General features: G+C 55.4%; 1 protein-coding gene across 1 annotated transcript in view; it reads right to left on the reverse strand.

Annotated features, from left to right (window-relative positions):
• Positions 1–6629: 6629 nt before the first annotated feature.
• The window catches only part of NLRC5 (NLR family CARD domain containing 5), a 52921-nt gene continuing 41377 nt past the window's right edge, over positions 6630–18173 (reverse strand). Inside the window, exons 38-47 of the mRNA XM_080644166.1 lie at positions 16285–16368; positions 13454–13537; positions 13083–13166; positions 12866–12943; positions 12092–12175; positions 11939–12010; positions 11343–11426; positions 10278–10361; positions 8938–9021; positions 6630–7688 (exon numbers count right to left, since the gene is read on the reverse strand). Of these exons, the coding sequence (XP_080500292.1) occupies positions 7577–7688; positions 8938–9021; positions 10278–10361; positions 11343–11426; positions 11939–12010; positions 12092–12175; positions 12866–12943; positions 13083–13166; positions 13454–13537; positions 16285–16368 (850 nt within the window). The 3' untranslated portion in view covers positions 6630–7576. The remainder of the gene's footprint in view (positions 7689–8937; positions 9022–10277; positions 10362–11342; positions 11427–11938; positions 12011–12091; positions 12176–12865; positions 12944–13082; positions 13167–13453; positions 13538–16284; positions 16369–18173) is intronic.

The following is an 18173-nucleotide window of genomic DNA, read 5'->3' on the forward strand; positions in this document are numbered from 1 at the left end:
AGACCTATGACCCAGGCGATCCTATGACCAGGTGAAAAGTGCGAAGGTTGGAGGTGGGTGGCACCGAAGAGCCGCTCAGCTATGGGGTCCGTGAGGCTCCCTCTAGGAGAGCCGGGGATGAGGTAGTTGGGCCTGCCCAGGGGTGAGACCATCCTGGCCAAGGGGACAGAGTATGAAGGCCAGAGGTTACAGCAATTCCACTTTGGGCATCTACCCGAGGGAAACGAAGACATGTGGCCACACAAAAACGTGTCCGTGAATGCTCTCTGCAGCATGATTCAGAATAGCCAAAACGTGGACACAATGCAAATGTCCACCAACCGAGGAAGGGATAAACATCGGCGGTCCAGCCATCCCACGGACTGTGATTCAGCCATAGAGAGGTCTGATGTCCATGCCGTATGGCTGGACTCTAAGGGACATGCTGAGTGAAAGAAGCCAGTCACAATAGACCACAGATGCGTGATTCCACATCTGAAATGCCCACACTAGACCAGTCCACAGAGTCGGAAAGCCGAAGAGCGGTTGCCTGGGGCTGGCGGGGAGAGTGGGGGGTGATGGCTGTTGGTATGAGGTTTCTTTGGGGATGATTGAAAATGTTCTAAGATTCGATAAGAGTGGCGGTTGCACAAAAATGTAGGTATTCTCAAAACCATTGACGTGGATACTTTCAAGGGGTGCATGCTACAGCCTGTGAATTACATCTCAATAAAGCTGTGTAGACAAATGTCAGGGATCAGGAGAGCCCCAGGGGGCAGTCGCCTAAGTCCAAGCGCCCAGGTGAGTTGATTTACACTGTCCTCGCTTCACACCCGGCACAAGGCCGCCACTGGCAAAGGTTGGAGGCAGTCTCTCCTGACGCTGGTGGAGACCTCTCTGCGGAAGGAGCGGCCTGAGTTTCCCTAAATAGGCCTATCTCCGGCATGTGTGTGTGTGTGTGTGTGTGTGTGTGTGTGTGTGAAGCACCTGCCATCTGGGTATTTATGTCCACGTTCCAGGCTGTCTGGACAAATAGGCCAGGATAACAGGGCTGCCTGTACATACGCTTCAGTGTGCTGCGGGTGTGGGCGAGGGGGAAGGATGGAGGGCGACTCGGTATTTATCACACGTCACCCCGAACCTTAGGATCTCTGCGGCTCTGGAGGCCGCCTGGGCTCTGCGAGGGCAGTTCTTGCTCAGGTTTTCTCGCACGGTTGACGCCAGAAGATGACAGGGGCTGGAGTTCTCTAGGTTTTCTCACACATCTGGCCATGGGGGCCGCTATCCGCTGGGACCACAGCTGGAATTGTCGGCTGGAACACCGACCCTGTCAGCCCCAGACACCAGACACCTCCGTCAGCCCCAACCTGGCCCTGGAGATCTGTGTTGGGGGCGGGGGTAGGGGAGTGGACTGGGGGTCCAGCCCAGGAGTGACTCAACCTGGGGACCCCGCTGGGTCTTGATTCTCTTATGAAGGCGCCTCTGCTGTGACTTTCCCCTCTGGGCAGAGGTTGGCTTCTGGGCAGCCAGGCCGGGCTAGGGCTCGTGTGGGATAAGGAACAAGGCGTGGCTGCCAAGGGCCCACGTGAGGAAGGAAGGACTCCAGCTCCAAGGGCTGGGAGACACATGGGTGGGGGCGGGGATGCAAGGACGACGGGCTGGCCTGGAAACTTCCTCAGCTCAGCCCAGCCCCAGGAAGATCTTTACCAAACCAGCCACTGCGAGGTCTTTTCCAGGAAGCTCCGGATGTGTCCAGCTGTGGCTGGGGCCTCCACCCTGAGGCCTGGCCTTCGCCATTCAGGGGTGGGGCTGGGAGCAGAAGCAGGGCCAGGAAGGGTGCACAGCCCTCCCACCTTGCCCAGCACCCTGCTCTCTGAGGGTAACACAGACCCATAAACCAGTTAGATCCCCAGCCTGGACCACCCCGACATCCTCCTTTCCTTCTCGCTCCAGGCTTGGAGTCCGAGCTCCACTGAATACTGGCTGTGTGACCTCGGGCGGGTCTGGCTCCTCGCTGGACTCATCTGTGAAACGGGGAGGCTGTTGCTGAAATTGTGGCGGAGGGTCGAGACTAGAGGAAACCACAGATGGCGAAGCCCTGCACAACCATAACCAGGCGAGGCAGGCGGCAGGAGTCAGACCCTCCCCAAGGGAGTGCAGGGGGAACCGGAAGGTCGGCTTTGAGCTGTAGAAAGTGGGTCCTTGTGCCTTGTCCCATTTTGCTCATCTCACTGTACAGATGAGGAAGCTGGGGCTGCACCTGTGGGAGTAAGAGCCCCAAAGTTGCAAAGTTAAGAGAGTAGATCCTAAGACTTTTCGTGTCAAGGAAAAAACCATTTTTCCTTTTTTTGTGTGTCTATCAGGTGTCCTCAAACTTTTTAAACAGGGGGCCAGTTCACTGTCCCTCAGACCGTTGGAGGGCCGGACTATAGTTTAAAAAAAAAACTATGAACAAATTCCTATGCGCACTGCGGGCCCGGGACGCGTCGGCTGCTAAGCAGGACAGGCAGCGGCACCCGGCGGGCCGGATACATGTCCTTGGCGGGCCGCATGTGGCCCGCGGGCCATAGTTTGAGGACACCTGGATGGATGATGATGGATGTCTGTTGTAGGCAGTTAGACAGATATAAGCAGAGCAAGGACAGGTACAGAAGGTCCCCAGGGCAGAAAGCTAAGGGCAAATGTAAGACGGGACCTTGACCCTAAGGTGACCTTTCCTCCCCTAGCATATCGCTGATCATGTGCTTGGGACCCCCTGACCGTTCCTCCCTGGAGATAACATTTGGGCTGCAGCTGTATTTCAGCTCCGGGCCCAGATAAGCAACCAAACCAGCCATGGCTGACGCAGGACCAGCTGCCCTGGTGCCTGCCGGCCCATCCGTCAGTGGAGACCACAACCCTGAAAGGATTCACCTGGAAAACGGCTGAATATTGTACTGAGGCCTCCCCGCTGCCTACAACATGTTGACTAAACGTACTGTGAGAATCATTTCACAATACATGTATGTCCAATTGCTCCAGGCAGTTAGACACACGTGAGCAGAGCCAGGACGATGGGCCGGGTACAGAAGGTCACCGCGATGGAAAGAAAGCCCCAGAGGTAACTCCTAGGCCTCAGTTGTATTTTAGCTCCAGTCCCAGATAAGCAGCCAAACCAGCTGCATTGAATAATGACCCCCGCCCTGGTGCCGCCAATCCATCCGCGGACAGGAGGATCTCCTCCCAAAAATGTAAATTGACTCCCCAATAACACTAAGATTTGTAACACAGCTTGTCTCTGCCAGGTTACAAGCCTACTCATACTCAGGGAATACCACCTCTAGTCGCCGTCGCCAACTCCTTCCATGCCCAGGCCTCATTGTCCCTCCGACACAGAGCAAGGATCTCTTGGCTCTGAAGTAAAATGTCGCCCCCTTTCAGCAGGAAGCAGCTACAGAAGACCCCGATGCCCCTTTTCTCGGGAAGATTTCAGAGCCAAGATCCTTGAGGTGGGGATGCTATAGGCAGTTAGACTGACATGAGCAGAGCAAGGACGATGGGGGGAACAGAAGGTCACCAGGGCAGAAAGCAAAGGACAAAGGTAGGGGGGAACCTCGCCCCCAGGGTGACCTTTCCCCCCCTTGCCTATCGCTGGTCATGCAGTTGGGACCCCCTGACCGTTCCTCCCTGGAGGTAACATCTAGGCCTCAGTTGGTTTTCAGCTCCGGGCCCAGATAAGCAACCAAACCAGCCATGGGTGACCTCAGGACCAGCTGCCCTGGTGCCTGCCGGCCAGTCAGTCAGTGGAGACCACAACCCTGAATGGACTCACCTGGCAAGCTACCGAATATTCTATTGAGGCCTTCGCTGGGACCTCCCCTAAAATCTCCGCCCTGAAAACCCTTAGGAGGGAGGAGCCAGTGTGTTCTCCCTCCAGGGAGCACACCCTTCCCTCCCCCTCCTTTCCCTCCCCCCCCATTCCCAGGCATGTTAGCATTAGCTTCCCCACTCCCAAGCTCCAAGGCCCTTCCTTTACCTCTGGAACCTGTTTGCTAAGCCCATTTCTTCCAGGAATTACTTCTTCTACCTCTGTAACTTACCCAATACATGTTCTCTTACAGTTTGGGTCTAGACTTTGAATTCTCTCCTAGCCAGAACCCAAGTACCGAGATTGCTGAACCCAGGTTTAGTCTGACCCACTGGTTAGACACCTGGTGCCCTTCCAGCCGCCCACAACATAATCATGCTGTCCCCTTAAACTTATAGTGTGTATGTTGATTATATCTCAGTAAAACTGTGGGGGGTGGGGGAGACGGGGGGCGAGTAGGGGGAAAAAAAAGTCGCAAAGGTATGAACCAGGAGGTCACTGTTCGATTCCCAGTCAGGGCACGTGACAGGGTTGCGGGCTCGATCCCCAGCAGGGGGCCTGCAGGAGGCAGCCGATCAAGGATTCCCTCTCATCATTGATGTTTCTATCTCCCTCTCCCTCTCCCTTCCTCTCTGAAATCAATAAAAATATATTTTAAACAACAACAACAACAAAAAAGAGTCCAGACCTCCAAGCAGGCAGGCGGCAGGAAAGACAGGTTCTTAATAAAATGAACAAGGGGCGAGCACGCCGACCCGAGGCGGCGCGGCCAGAGCTGCAGAGCTGACAACACTGGGACTTCTCAGGGCAGCTGCTGAAAGCGTCTTGGAGCTGAGAACCCGGGCAGAGATGGAAGGGAAGGAAGGAGGAGGGAAAGGTAAAACGCGTAAGCAGCAAGTGGATAGAATGCCCCTGAGCTCCGGCTGCTGCCTGTGCATTGCACCGGCCTGGCGCTCCTGGTCGTGCTGTTCCTTCCTCAGCCGCGGCTTCCCTGTCAAGGCATCGGCAGGCTTTTTAAAAATATATATTTTTATTGCCTGGGTGGGGGAAATGGGAGTGGGCTGGAAGAGGTTAATGGGGTGGGGGGAGGAGGACCTATGTAATACTTTCAACAATAAAGATAAAAAAACTAAAAATATATTTTTTTATTGATTTCAGAGAAGAAGGGAGGGGCAGAGAGAAACATCAATGATGAGAGAGAATCACTGATCGGTTGCCTCCTGCACGCCCCACACTGGGGATGGAGCCCGTAATCCGGGATGTGCCCTGACTGGGAATCAAACCGTGACCTCCTGGTTCGAAGTCCATGATCAACCACTGAGCCATGCCGGCTGGGCAGGCCATTGGCAGGCTTTGAGGGACTCATCCTCCAGTCTTGGGCAAGCACTGGAGGCAGCACAACTCCCTTGGCATGAAGGTGCACCCTGAGGGCCCAAGGTCACCTTGGCATCATTTCCCGGAAAGGGGAGATGGAATTTTGGGCTTAAAGTTTCCAGGTAAAGTTCTTGGATCTTCGATCTGCCCACCCCCTTTCCCATGACTAGGCTGGTGGCCTCACTTGGTGCCAGGGTGTGGGTGTTTGGCACTCGGCCAGAGGACTTTCTCCTCACACTCAGCAGGGGGTCAAGGGCAATGTGGAGGTTGGCAAAGATCAGGGCTGAGCCTTCCAGGCGAGCCACTACCAGGCTGGGGGCAGCCCCTGGCATCACCTAACTCCCTTCTGGGTCTAATGGGAAAGAAGTGATCTCAGAAATCTGGGCCAGCCTGCCCTCTAGTGGTGCTCAGCAGTAACTGCACTTTCCCTGCCAGCTTTTCACAATGCGTTGCCGCTTTTGAGGAAAGTTCCTCTGAGACCCACAGGTGACCAGGAGGAGGTGCTGTTCTCCTATCATTTCAAGCATCTCTTCCTCACATGATATTGAACCCTAAAAGGGCAATGTAACTAGCATGTAAGTTACCTCTTCATACTAGGGACTGCATACCTTGCTTCCCTGACCGCTCCGAAAGTCCCAGGGGTCAGGGACTATTACTATCTTCTGTACAGAAATAGCCCCTGACTTCGGGTCACACCATAGTCCGTTCTAGGCCCGTCTGACTTTCAAAGCCATGTTTCTAATGTACCACCTGCCTGTGGAGACCCTCTAAGCCAGAAGTTTCCAGACTCTGGCAAGAACCAGGCAAACAGCAAACGGGAGGGAGGATCATTGGGGAGTGGGTGGGACTGCAGAAAACGGAGGGATATGTGCCACATCTAAAGGGCACAGTCAGCCCCGGCTGGAGAGCTCAGTGGTTAGAGCACCGCCCTGCGCACCAGAAGGTCATGGGTTCAACTCTGGGTCAAGGGCACATACCTGAGTTGCAGGTTAGATCTCCATCACCACCTCACTATCACCCCACCCCCACCCCCGTCGGAGCATGTGCAGGAGGCAACCAATTTTCCTCTCTCGCTCTCTCCTGAGTGAGAATGCTGGACTAGCCCCTAAGACAAGTTGAAGGTCTGCATTTTGATATAAAAGTTCCCGACTTTAAATATTGACAATGAATTCAGAAAAGAGTTTAAATAGAAGGCAAGTCAAACATTGAGCTTCTTTAACACCCTCAGGGGGCAGGTGAGGTCTGGAGAGAGGAGGTGACTTGCCCACGATCAAATGACCATATGCAGACAGAGCACAGACTTGACCCCTGACTCCTGAGCCAGTGCTCGTCTCTGTGGTCTACTCTGCTCTCCAGGCCCCGGGGCAGGGGCTGAACCACTTCTGACTTCGGGGAGGTGGTGGGACACATCCGACTCAGACTAGAGGCTGGGAAGCCATCACATTTATTGGTCACACGTGGCTTAGAGGGTAGCAGGGCCATCCTGGCGCCCCCTTGGGAGTAATGAGAACACTGTGTAACATATGCAGCCCCTAGGAGCTCACTGGGTCTCGCTGAGGTAGTGGCTGGACCCCATGGCCTTTGCCTCATTATCTTAGACCTGGCTTTGTCCCTTACACAGGACAGACTGGGCCCCATCCATCCACAGGTCAAGCTGGCTCCCCCTGGACCTGGGCCCATAGTCCGTGTAGGTCAGCATTTAAGGGGAAGGGGTCACCAGTTCACTGAAGGGGAAACTGAGACTTGAGGCAGGAGGGGGCTCATCCTGAAGACTCGTGGCTGAGTCCCTGTCTTGGTTCAGAGGCCGGTCAGTGCTCAGACCCTCTCCTCGCTCCAGTCCCGAGTGGAAGACAGGCTCTGGCTTAGCTGCTCTGGAAGTGCAATCTGTAAATACACACTTGGTTTTTATAAAGTAATAAATTAGATCGTGGGCCAGCCTGAGGGCATCGGGCCAGCCACGTGTCCTGTGACATGGACGCTCGTCATGTGTTTTATATGAACCACCAATCATGTGTCCTATCATGTGTGGTGCTAGGACCCCTGACACTGAGCCACAGGCCACACTGCAAGTTCCATGTAATGTCACATGGAACTCTGCCACATGTGACCTTCTGTGTCACGTATCACATCATGACATCCTCAGTATGCCACATGTCCCTACTGGTCACGCATGTCACATGTGATGCAAGGTAGTCCCTTGGCCACACTAGGCTCCTGGTTCTCACAAAGTCCTCCCTGAAGACTGTAGCAGGACACGTGTGTCCCTCCCTCCTGGGGCAGGGGACAGCGGCGCCCGCTGAGGCTCCTTCTGAGCCTCTATCCAGGCGGGTGCAAGTTGGCATCACTTGGCTGGATTCAAAGGGTGTGAGATGGCCATCAAGTCCCCGGAGGGGCCTGCAGCTCATTGGGGAAGAAAGCAAAGTTCAGCCGGGGCTCCTGGCTCTGTAGATGCTGGGCCACGTCTGGGGGGATGTGGTTATTCCAGAGGCTGCGGACACAGAGACAGACACTCAGCTCCCGTCCTCTTGTCTCTGCCCTCCGTCCTACCTACAGACGGGAGACCGAGGCCACAAGGGGGAGAGCTGTGTCCAGAGACACCTGGCAGAGGCAGGTGTTAGACCAGCAGGTCCACCCAGGGAGAAGGTGTTCGCCATCCCCACCCCCGGACTTCCGCTCAATCTTCCCGCCTGAGAGCTAGTGATCCCGGCTCATCTGACACCCTGCCAAGTAAGAGCGAAGCTCCCCTTTTTGCTGTTGTTAATCCTCACCCGAGGACATCTTTCCATTGCTTTTTAGAGAGTGGAAGAGGCGGGGAGAGACACAGAGAGAAACATCTACGTGAGAGAGACACGTCGATTGGTTGCCTCCTGCATGTGCCCTGACCAGGGCCAGGGATCAATCTTGCAACCGAGGTGCATGCCCTGGACTGAAATTGAACCCAGGACCCTTCAGTCCTCAGGCTGAGGCTCTGTCCACTGAGCCAAACTGGCTAGGGTTAAAGCTCCCTTCTTAAAGACACTTTACTTGCATTGTCTGAAATTGTCATGACCTGTTGATTTTTAAAAAAATATATATTTATTGATTTCAGAGAGGAAGGAAGAGGGAGAGAGGGAGAGAAACATCAATGATGAGAGAGAATCATTGATCGGCTGCCTCCTGCAAGCCCCCCACTAGGGATCGAGCCCACAACCTGGGCATGTGCCCTTTACCGGAATCGAACCTGGGACCTTTCAGTTCGCAGGCTGATGATCTATCCACTGAGCCAAACCGGCTAGGGCGACCTGTTGATTTTTATAGAACAAAACGCTTCACTATTGTCTACTAGCCGTCTAGCATGCCTACGAGATGAATGGTGTCGTAGATGCAATGCCCTTGCACAGCCTGTACACCTGTGTGCGGTGCTTCTGGTTAAAGCCACCATAGTAAGTGCTGACTGAGCCAGAAATTGTGCTCAGTGCTTTACCTCACCATTTGGTCCTCTCAGCAACTCTCTGAGGTGAATGCTCTCGTTATCCCCATTGTATAGATGAGGAAGGTGAGGCTGGGAGAGGTTGAATTACTGATGCAAAGTTACACAACTTGGGATGGCAGAGATGGAATGTGACAAGGTTTACTTGCTACCAAATTCTTGGTGGAGTGGCCCAAGTCTCCCTGACAATTCCCAACCCAGGTCCCCCTACACTGTAGGGGTCGGTGAGGCCTCCCACCCACCCTCCGTGCCCCAGCAAGTCCGTTACCGGATGACTTGGATGCCAGAGCCCTGCGCCAGCCCTTCAGCCAGGAGCCAGGCTCCATACGCTGTGATCCGATTCTTCTCCAGACTTCCCAAGGCACAGCAGAGGAAGGGGAGAGACAGAAGGTCAAGGGTCAAAGGTCAAAGATGAGGAGTCCTCGGTCAAAGGTCAGGGGTCCAGGGTCAATGGTTAAGGATCTAGGGTCAAGGGTCTAGGGCCGTGGTCAGCAAACTGCGGCTCGCGAGCCACATGCGGCTCTTTGGCCCCTTGAGTGTGGCTCTTCCACAAAATACCACGGCCTGGGCGAGTCTATTTTGAAGAAGTGGCGTTAGAAGAAGTTTAAGTTTAAAAAATTTGGCTCTCAAAAGAAATTTCAATCGTTGTGCTGTTGATATTTGGCTCTGTTGACTAATGAGTTTGCCGACCACTGGTCTAGGGTCTAGGGTTAGGGTTGGGTTTAGGGTTGTTAGGGTTGTCAAGGGTTAGGGTCAAGAGTCAAGAGTTAGAATCAAAGGTGAAAGGTCATGGGTCAAGGATCAAAAGGCCAGGGGTTAAGGGTCAGGGTTGGGGGGTCAGGGGGTCAAGGATCTAGAGTCAAGGGACTAGGGTTAAGGTTATTATTAGGGTTGTTAGGGCCATTGAGGGTTATGGACAAAGGTCAGGTGTCAAAGGTCAGGAGTCAAAGGTCATGGATCACAGGTCAAATGGATCCCTGGTCAAAGTTCAGGGGTCAGGGTCAAAGGTCAATGGTTAGGGGGTCAAAGGTCAGTGGTCAGGGGTCAGTGGTCAAGGATCTAGTGTCAAGGGACTAGGGTCTAAGGTTAGGGTTGTCAAGTGTTAGGGTCAATGGTCAGGGGTCAAAGGCCAAGGGTCAAAGGCTAAAGGTCAGGGAGTTGATGGTCAGGAGTCAAAGGTGAGGGTGAGGGTAAGGTTTAAGGGCTAAGGGTTAAAGGTTAAGGGGTTAGGGCTTAGGGTTTAGGGGTTAGAGTTAGGCTTATGGCTAGGGCTAGGGCAGTGGTCGGCAAACTCATTCGTCAGCAGAGCCAAATATCAACAGTACAATGATTGAAATTTCTTTGGAGAGCCAAATTTTTTAAACTTAAACTTCTTCTAACACCACTTCTTCAAAATAGACTCACCTAGGCCATGGTATTTTGTGGAAGAGCCACACTCAAGGGGCCAAAGAGCTGCGTGTGGCTTGTGAGCTGCAGTTTGCCGACCACGGGGCAAGGAGGGCTTCCTGGAGGCAGAGGCCTGATCCATGGCCTCTGGGTTTACCCCAGGCCTGAGGTTTCCCTCTGGCTCCCCGCACCCTCTGGCTTCCCAGGATGGGCCCCTCTTACTCCACACTCTTCAGCCGCTGCATCCGAGGCAGGACCTGGGCCAGTTCGGCAGCCGCCTCGTCCCCAAGCAGATTCCAGGACAACCTGCAGGACAGGGGCCCAGGTCAGCATCAGGAAAGCAGGGAGGTGGGGGCGTGAAGATGAGGTGGCAGATGGGGAGGGCTGGGCCAACAGGCACCAGAGGTCCCTGATGGGGTGCTTGTGTGCCCTCCCTGGAAGACTTCTCAAGGTGGGGCCTTGCTTCCCCCCAAACGCATTCCCAAGCTGGTCATCCTTCAGAACCCAGGCAGCTCAGGACCTGGCTGTCCCCAGAGCTCCGAACACTTGGTTTGTGGAAATGATGTCATGGTCCAAACTCCCATCATGCATGTGCTCCATCGTGACTCTTGTCACATCCATGAACCTCTTATGCTATTATTCGTTGCCTATTTTTCTACACACACACACACACAATTTATTTCAGAGAGGAAGGGAGAGAAAGAAACATCAATGATGAGAGAGAATCATGGATCGGCTGCCTCCTTCATGCCTCACACTGGGGACCAAGCCTACAACCCAGACATGTGCCCTGAACGGGAATCAAACCATGACCTCCTGGTTCATAGGTCGACGCTCTACCACTGAGCCATGCCAGCCGGGCAAGGTTTGAACGCCTCTGATTGCCAAGGGGGTGGGGATGGGGGTGGGGGGCAAGGCCAGTGGGCAGGTGGGGGCCTGCTGGCTTCAGCTACTCTTCACTACCAACAGGTGGTTTGTAAATCAAGGTCCCATAAGCCAGACCAGGCAGCCTATCCAGCCACCTCCCAAAGGGAAGGTCAGGGGCAAAGAGCCTCTAGGGACTGGCTGGTCCACCTCCCCTCCCGCCACTCAGAGGCAGAGATACAGACACAAAAGACTGTGAACACAGTGCCCAACTGTGCCACTCGCAGCTCAAGTGTGAAAACTTCCTCAAGAGGAGAACCGAGCAAGAACGACCTTCCCACTTAGCAGCAGGAGGGATCTGGGGGAAGGGAGCAGTTCCCTGGCACAGCAGGCCAGGGCCACGCCCCGGTGCCCAGCACTCACAGGATCTCTTCCAGGGCCGGGCAGAGCATGAAGCTGGCAGCGAGGAGCTTGGCAGCCTGGTCGTCGATCTCACAGGAAACCAGGCTGGGGAAAGAGAGGGACGGGATGGAGGTGTCTGAGTCAGGGGCAGCTCCCCAGCCCCTCCCCCCTGCTGTACACTGAGCAGGAGGGAGTGGAGTAACCAGGGCCGGGGCACGTGGGAGTCTTAGAAAAGTGCCCCTTTTGGTCCCAGGCTCCCCCCGGACCTGAGGCCTCTGTCACTTCAAAGGCTTTCCCGCCTGGCTGATGTGGCTCAGTGGGTGAGCATCGACCCATGAGCCGAGGGGTCACCAGATCGAGTCCCAGTCAGGGCACATGCCCGGGTTGCAGGCTCGATCCTCAGGAGGGGGCATGCAGGAGGCAGCAGATCGATGTTTCTTTCATCGATGTTTCTTTCTCTCTCTCTCTCTCTCTCTCTCTCTCTCTCTCTCTCTCCCTTCCTTTCTCTCTAAAATCAATAAAAACATTTTTAAAAAAAGGGGGGGGCCTTCCTAGGTGTCAGAGAGGGCTGCCCCCCACCCTCCTGCCCAGCTCCAGGGACTCAGGGGGCTACTTACTCTATCTGCCTCAGCAGCGGGAGCCCCTGACAGAAGTGGGGGACCTGTCCGGCCAGGATGTTCTCTGCCAAGCTGTGGGGCAGAGACACCGTGAGAAGAGCCCCCAGACGCCCCCTCCTGTCCCCATGCCCAGGCTCCACGGTGCCCACTCACCTGATCTCTTCCAAATGGGGGCATCCATCCAGGGCCCGGCCCAGGCTCAGTGCCCCCTCTGGGCCCAGACGGCTGGACCGCAGGCTGGGGAAAGGGGAGCGGGAAGGGGAGTCTTGGGGAACCATGTGGGGGCTGGGGGGCTGGATCCCCCACTCACAGCCTTGTCTCAGGCTATACCGCCAGACCTCAGACGGTCTCTGGGTAGCGGCCAACCCCAGCCACACAGGACCCAGGCGGTATCAAGGACCCTGGCTGTGGAGTCTGAGGTCCCAAGCTGAAGGCCTGGCTCCATGTATTAGGAAAGTAAGCTCTCCACACCTCTCCTGCGCTCAGTTCTGTTGCCTGGAAATGTAGCCAATAAAATCCCAGCCCCCAGGGCCGCTGCGAGGCTCCAATGAGACCATGACACACACTGGCGAGTGCTGGGCCGTGCGGCTGAGTGCTTTTCTCCCGCGGGGCCCTTCGCTGGCACTTCCTGGTTCACCCTCAGAGAGGGGCCCAGGAGCCTTGTAACCCTTTTGCAGGTGAGGAAACTGAGGCTCAGAGGGGCAGGGTCTGGCCATGGGCACACAGGGGCTGTGGCCGAGCCTGGGACTAAGGCTCCCCAGACTCCAGAGGCGGGAGAGGAGCAAGCGGGAGAGCTGGCAGCCAGCCCGGCACACACCAGTTTGCCCAAAGGCAGGGCAGCCCAATGGATGAGGACCCTGACCCCCAAGCGCTCATGGAGGAGCCCCGCCCACTGGCCCGGCACACACCACAGGCGGGGACACTCACTTCAGGACTCTCAGGTGCGGGGGCAGCCCCCGGGCCAGCCCCAGGGCTGTGGGGTCCCCCAGGGCATTGTAGCCGAGCCTGGAGGAAGAGAAGGATGAGGCTGAGCACCTGGCTGGCTGCCTCCGATCCCGGCCCTGCGCCTCCCGGGGGAGATGAGGGCCAGGTGGGCCGTGAGGACACAGAGGGTGGAGGCCGGCCCCCCTGGGCACACACTCACATCAGCTCCTCCAGGTGCTTGCAAAGGGCGAGTGACTCCACCAACCGCACTCCCCCAGCCGGGCAGATGCCATTTGCTGAGAGGCTGAGAGGGGGCAGACATCAGGCCCTCAGACCCCCCATTTCCTCTACCCCCCACATCTCCCGGGGCCCTAGGAGACAGCATCCCCCCTGCACACCTCCCAGGCTGGTGGGGCAGAAAGGCCCAGAGAGGGGCAGGGGCTGGGCTGCTTGAGGTCCCAATGTGAGCAAGGCCAGGAGGTAACCCAGCCCCGCTGGCTGGCACTGAGTTCAGCCTGAGGCAGAAGCCAGGGTCTCCTCAGACCATGGGGCGGCCCCCGAGGGCCCCCGTGGGGAGGGCTGGCCACTCACTCTATCCTCCGGAGCTCAGGCAGCCTGGGCAGGATGGCAGCCAAGTGCTGGGCACCTGCGTCTCCAATCTGGTTGTGGCTCAAGCTTGGAGAGAAAACAGCACAACTGGAAGCATCCGCCTGCCCCCAGCTTGTCGGTTCCCATCCCCATCCCAGACCAGGAGGAGGCTGACGTCTGGAGAAAGGCCTCTGGCTCACTCTGATGAGGTCCCTCACACTACGTTGGGTGACGACTCCAAACTCCTATCCCGTGTTTACCATGTCCTGCCTGATGTCTGCTCTAAACGCCTCCTGCTGCCATCAACACGCTCACATCCGGCCATTGGGTTTCCCGGGGCCCTATGTCAGGGGTTACGCTGTGCAGGAGTGGGTGAGGGCGACGAGTGTCACCGATACGTGAGGAGTGTCTTCAAGGAGCCTCTTGCTTTTGTCATCTCCCCCCGCCAAAGTGTTCTGGGGCCTGGGGCAGGGACAGGCAACTCCCCCCCCCCCCCCACCCCCGCTCCTCCAAGCTGGTGGCGGCTTTGAGAGCCTTGGCCAGGCGGTAGCAGCCGACGTCACCAATGTCGTCCCTACTCAGGCTGGAGAAGCAGGGACCAGGCCAGGAGGCCATCGCAGGAGTAAAGGCCTTGGCAGGGGCTGTGCTTACGAGCTCTGCAGCTTGCAAAGCCTTTGCACGTCTAGGAACTCACAGCCAGTCATCAAGCTTCGGGAGGAAGGACGGGCAAGGTGGGCATGACTGTACCCCATGTCCGGGTGAGAAAACAGAGGCCCGGGGAGGCGCGGTGGCTGGTTTAAAGCCCCCCAGGCCAGGTGGAAATGCAGGCCCGGGACTGCCGGCCTGGGGGCGGAGCCCACGTGTCTTGGTCTGATCAGACTTGGCCTCAGCCCCACATCAGCGATCTCCAGCCAGCCCCGCTGAGTGCCAAGTTCATGTGGGTTCCGCAGTTCAGGCAAATAGTTTCCCCGGGCATCTTTCGCTAATCCCTGCAAATGGTGGGCTTATCCTCAAACCGGTCTAGTGTCTTTTCTGAGCCCTGACTGAGCCCTGCCTCTGGGAGTGGGAAAAAGGAAAATGATGTAGTCCATGCAAACTTATCCCCATGTTAGATATTTGCCTGAGGGTTTTCTTCTTTTGCAAATTATTAAAATTAGCCATCTGCCTTCCGTTAAATTATGGGGGCAATGACCTGCTCCCACGTGCTATGCTCCCCAAACCCTCTGACCTCATTTCCTAGCCCTCTACAGTGCTGCGGGGGGAGGGGTGGACTGGGATAAGAACAAAGCAATGCCTGGTGTCATGCTTGGGTTGGTGTGTGTGTGTGTGTTTTTAAATATATTTTTATTGATCTCAGAGAGGAAGGGAGAGGGAAAGAGAGAGAAACATCAACGATGAGAGAGAATCACTGATTGGCTGCCTCCTGCATGCCCTCTACTGGGGATCGAGCCCGCAAGCTGGGTATGTGCCCCTGATTGGAATCACACCTGGGACCCTTCAGTCTGCAGGCCGACACTATTCCACGGAGCCAAACCAGCCAGGGCTTGGGTTTGTTTTCAGTCATCATGTTTTATATTTTGAAATATCACATGGAAAGAGCGCGTGATATTTGTTTATCAAAGTGGCCAGGGCCGCAGGGGAGACTGTCAAGGTCACCAGGTCTGAGTCTAGACCAGAGATTTTCAACCGGTGTGCCGCGAGAGTTCTTAACACGCAACACCTGCCCTGGCCATGTAGCACCATCAGCTAGAGCAGTGGTCGGCAAACTCATTAGTCAACAGAGCCAAATATCAACAGTACAACGATTGAAATTTCTTTGGAGAGCCAAATTTTTTAAACTTAAACTTCTTCTAACACCACTTCTTCAAAATAGACTCGCCCAGGCCGTGGTATTTTGTGGAAGAGCCACACTCAAGGGGCCAAAGAGCCGCGTGTGGCTCGCGAGCCGCAGTTTGCCGACCACTGAGCTAGAGCATCGTCCTGACATGCCAGGAGTGTGGTTCAATCCCAGTCAGGGCACATAGAAGAACATGCAATACCTGACTATGTAGTCAAGAGCTCTGGCTTTTTTTCTGTTAGATTGTCAAATAAAAAAAAAAATGACAACAGCCAACACAACAACAGCTGTCCGGTGTGAATGAATCAAAATATACCCTTGCTCCACCGGCGTGGCTCAGTGGTGGAGCGTCGACCCATGAACCAAGAGGTAACCGGTTTGACTCCTGGTTGGGGCACATGCCTGGTTGCAGGCTCGACCCCCAGTAGGGGGTGTGCAGGAGGCAGCCGATCAATGATGTTTCTATCTCTTTATCCCTCTCCCTTCCTCTCTCTCTACAATCAATAAAAACATATTTTAAAAAAAATTATACACTTTTTTGGGGTCACATTGGCAAAACATGTAACTTTTTTTTGGTGTGCCATAGCATGTTAGGAATTCGTCTGTGTGTGACACGAGATGGAAAAGGTTGAAATCACTGGTCTAGACCTTCACTACTCAGTGTGGTCTGGGGCCCCAGAACAGGTACCTCGTGGGAGCTGGTTAGAGACGCAGAATCTAGGCAAACCGGACCCAGGGAACCAGAAGTGTGAACCAGACACAGGGTGAGTTTGTGCACACGAAGGGTGGGTTGTTCTGGGACGTGGCCCCAACCTCTCAGGTCACTTTTGTAGCCGGGAGGGAGCTGGTGGCATTGAAAGGCAAGGGCAATGGCACCACCCGGCAGGATGCAGAATGTCCCAAAGACAGGCGCACAGCGCTTCCTGGGCCGGAGGTCCCCGTGGAGCTGGAGATCAAGTCCTCCCGCTCACGCCCAAGAGGTCACTGGGGCACTCACCAGAGGCTCTGCAGGCGGGTCATGTGGCTCAGTCCTTGCGTGAGTACGGCCAGGCTGGAGTCGTCCAGGGGGAAGTGGCTGAGGCTGGAGGGGAGGAGCCAGAGGAGGACTTGGCATTGCTGGGGTTGGGCCCCAGGTGCAGACCGAGGCCCGTCAGTCCAGCTGCCTGAGGCCTCAGTGCTTGGCAATGCCAGGCTGCCCAGACAGCCACCTCCAGCCACACGGTGCGAAAATGTCGCACACAACAAAACTGTCTCGGGGAAGCCAAACGCCGTTTCCCGGCACGAATCATGAAAGCCATCCCAGCAGCAGCTCCATTTCTGAACCACATGGGACCCGGACTACTGATCAGTAACCAGAGCGACCACATATCCAGGCTCAGGGCCATTCTGGCCGGTGTGGCTCAGTGGTCGAGCATGGTCCTGTGCATCGAAAGGTCGCCGGTTCAATTCCCGGTCAGGGCACATGCCCGGGTTGCTGGCTCCATCCCCAGTAGGGGGCGGGCAGGAGGCCACCAATCAATGTTTCTCTCTCACATGGATGTTCCTCTCGCTGTCTCTCCCTCTCCCTTCTTCTCTCTCTAAAATCAATAAAAACATATTTAAAAAAAAAAAAAAGAAGAAGAAGAGAAAGGGCCACAGGTCTGCTCTGTTCTCTGCAGCACCTCTAGTTCCGGGTCCTGGCCCAGGTGCCCAGGTGCCCAGGTGCCCAGGGGCCCAGGTGAGTCCATATTTGTCAAATGCATACATGAGCCCATAAATGACCTCATTTGCCTCCAACCCTCCAAACAAAAGCTTCCAGAGGCAGGGAGGCTGAGCAGAGGGGCAGGCACATGGAGGGGGACAGTTCAGTGGGAAGACAGGTAAGCCTTCTGGTTAAAGGTCGCCCTAATACCACCCCATCCCTGGGCCAAAGGGGGCCAAAGTGGGAGAATTTCATTGACAAGAAGCAACAAGTCAGAAGGCTACTTTTTCATTGTGTCCAAAACACATGTCAATCATCTGGAGCAAAGTTTACCAACTGTCCTTGCAGAGCAGTTTTCCCAGGGTGCCGCCCTCGGGGGATCGCATGTCCTCGGCTGCATATTTCTACCCTGACAGAACTTTAGAGCGAGTGTGTGCTTTTGGTCATGGGAAGAACTCGGAGATTAAAAGCAGAAGATGCCCTGTTAAATGTTCCATCTAGATCAGCCTTGGGCAAACTACAGCCCGCGGGCCGGATCCGGCTGTTCTATCCGGTTCTCTTGCTCTCCCCTCCGCTCCTTTCCTTTGAATTTATATTAGTTCACACAAACACTCCATCCATGCTTTTGTTCCGGCCCTCCGGTCCAGTTTAAGAACCCATGGTGGCCCTCGAGTCAAAAAGTTTGCCCACCCCTGATCTAGATGTTATTAAGTCTGTGCAAGATGGGACCTAGCCTTCAGTCGGAGGCTGTTTGTGGTGTTTCTAAGAATTTGGTGACTCCAAATTATAAAAGTTGCCAGAACCTAAAAAAAGACGGTAGGCAAACGGCAGCGGACATCTGTGGAGACAGATTCTGTTTCCCTTCGTTCTGTGAATAGCACCCTGAAATACCACCCCCCCAGGAAGTCCAGAGCATTGGGGGGGCTCATGACCCAGATCGGGCCAATCAAAATACTGCATGCTCAGAGACACAGCGATTGGTTTAGGAATGGCCATGTGACCCGTGCTGGTCCAGTGAGAGTCCACCAAAGGCCTTTGTGGTAGGTACTGGGAGAAAGTACCAGTCCTTGTGGCTGCAGGAACAGCCTGCCTGAGAATGAAGTCAAGAGGGAGAGAGCCCTGGCCGGGTTCCTCAGTGGTCAGAGCACCAGGCTGCGGATGGAAGGGCATACACCTGGGTTTCATGCGGGAGGCAACCAATCCAT

The sequence above is a fragment of the Plecotus auritus genome, assembly GCF_963455305.1.
Source record: "Plecotus auritus genome assembly, chromosome: 10".
Classification (NCBI taxonomy): domain Eukaryota; kingdom Metazoa; phylum Chordata; class Mammalia; order Chiroptera; family Vespertilionidae; genus Plecotus; species Plecotus auritus.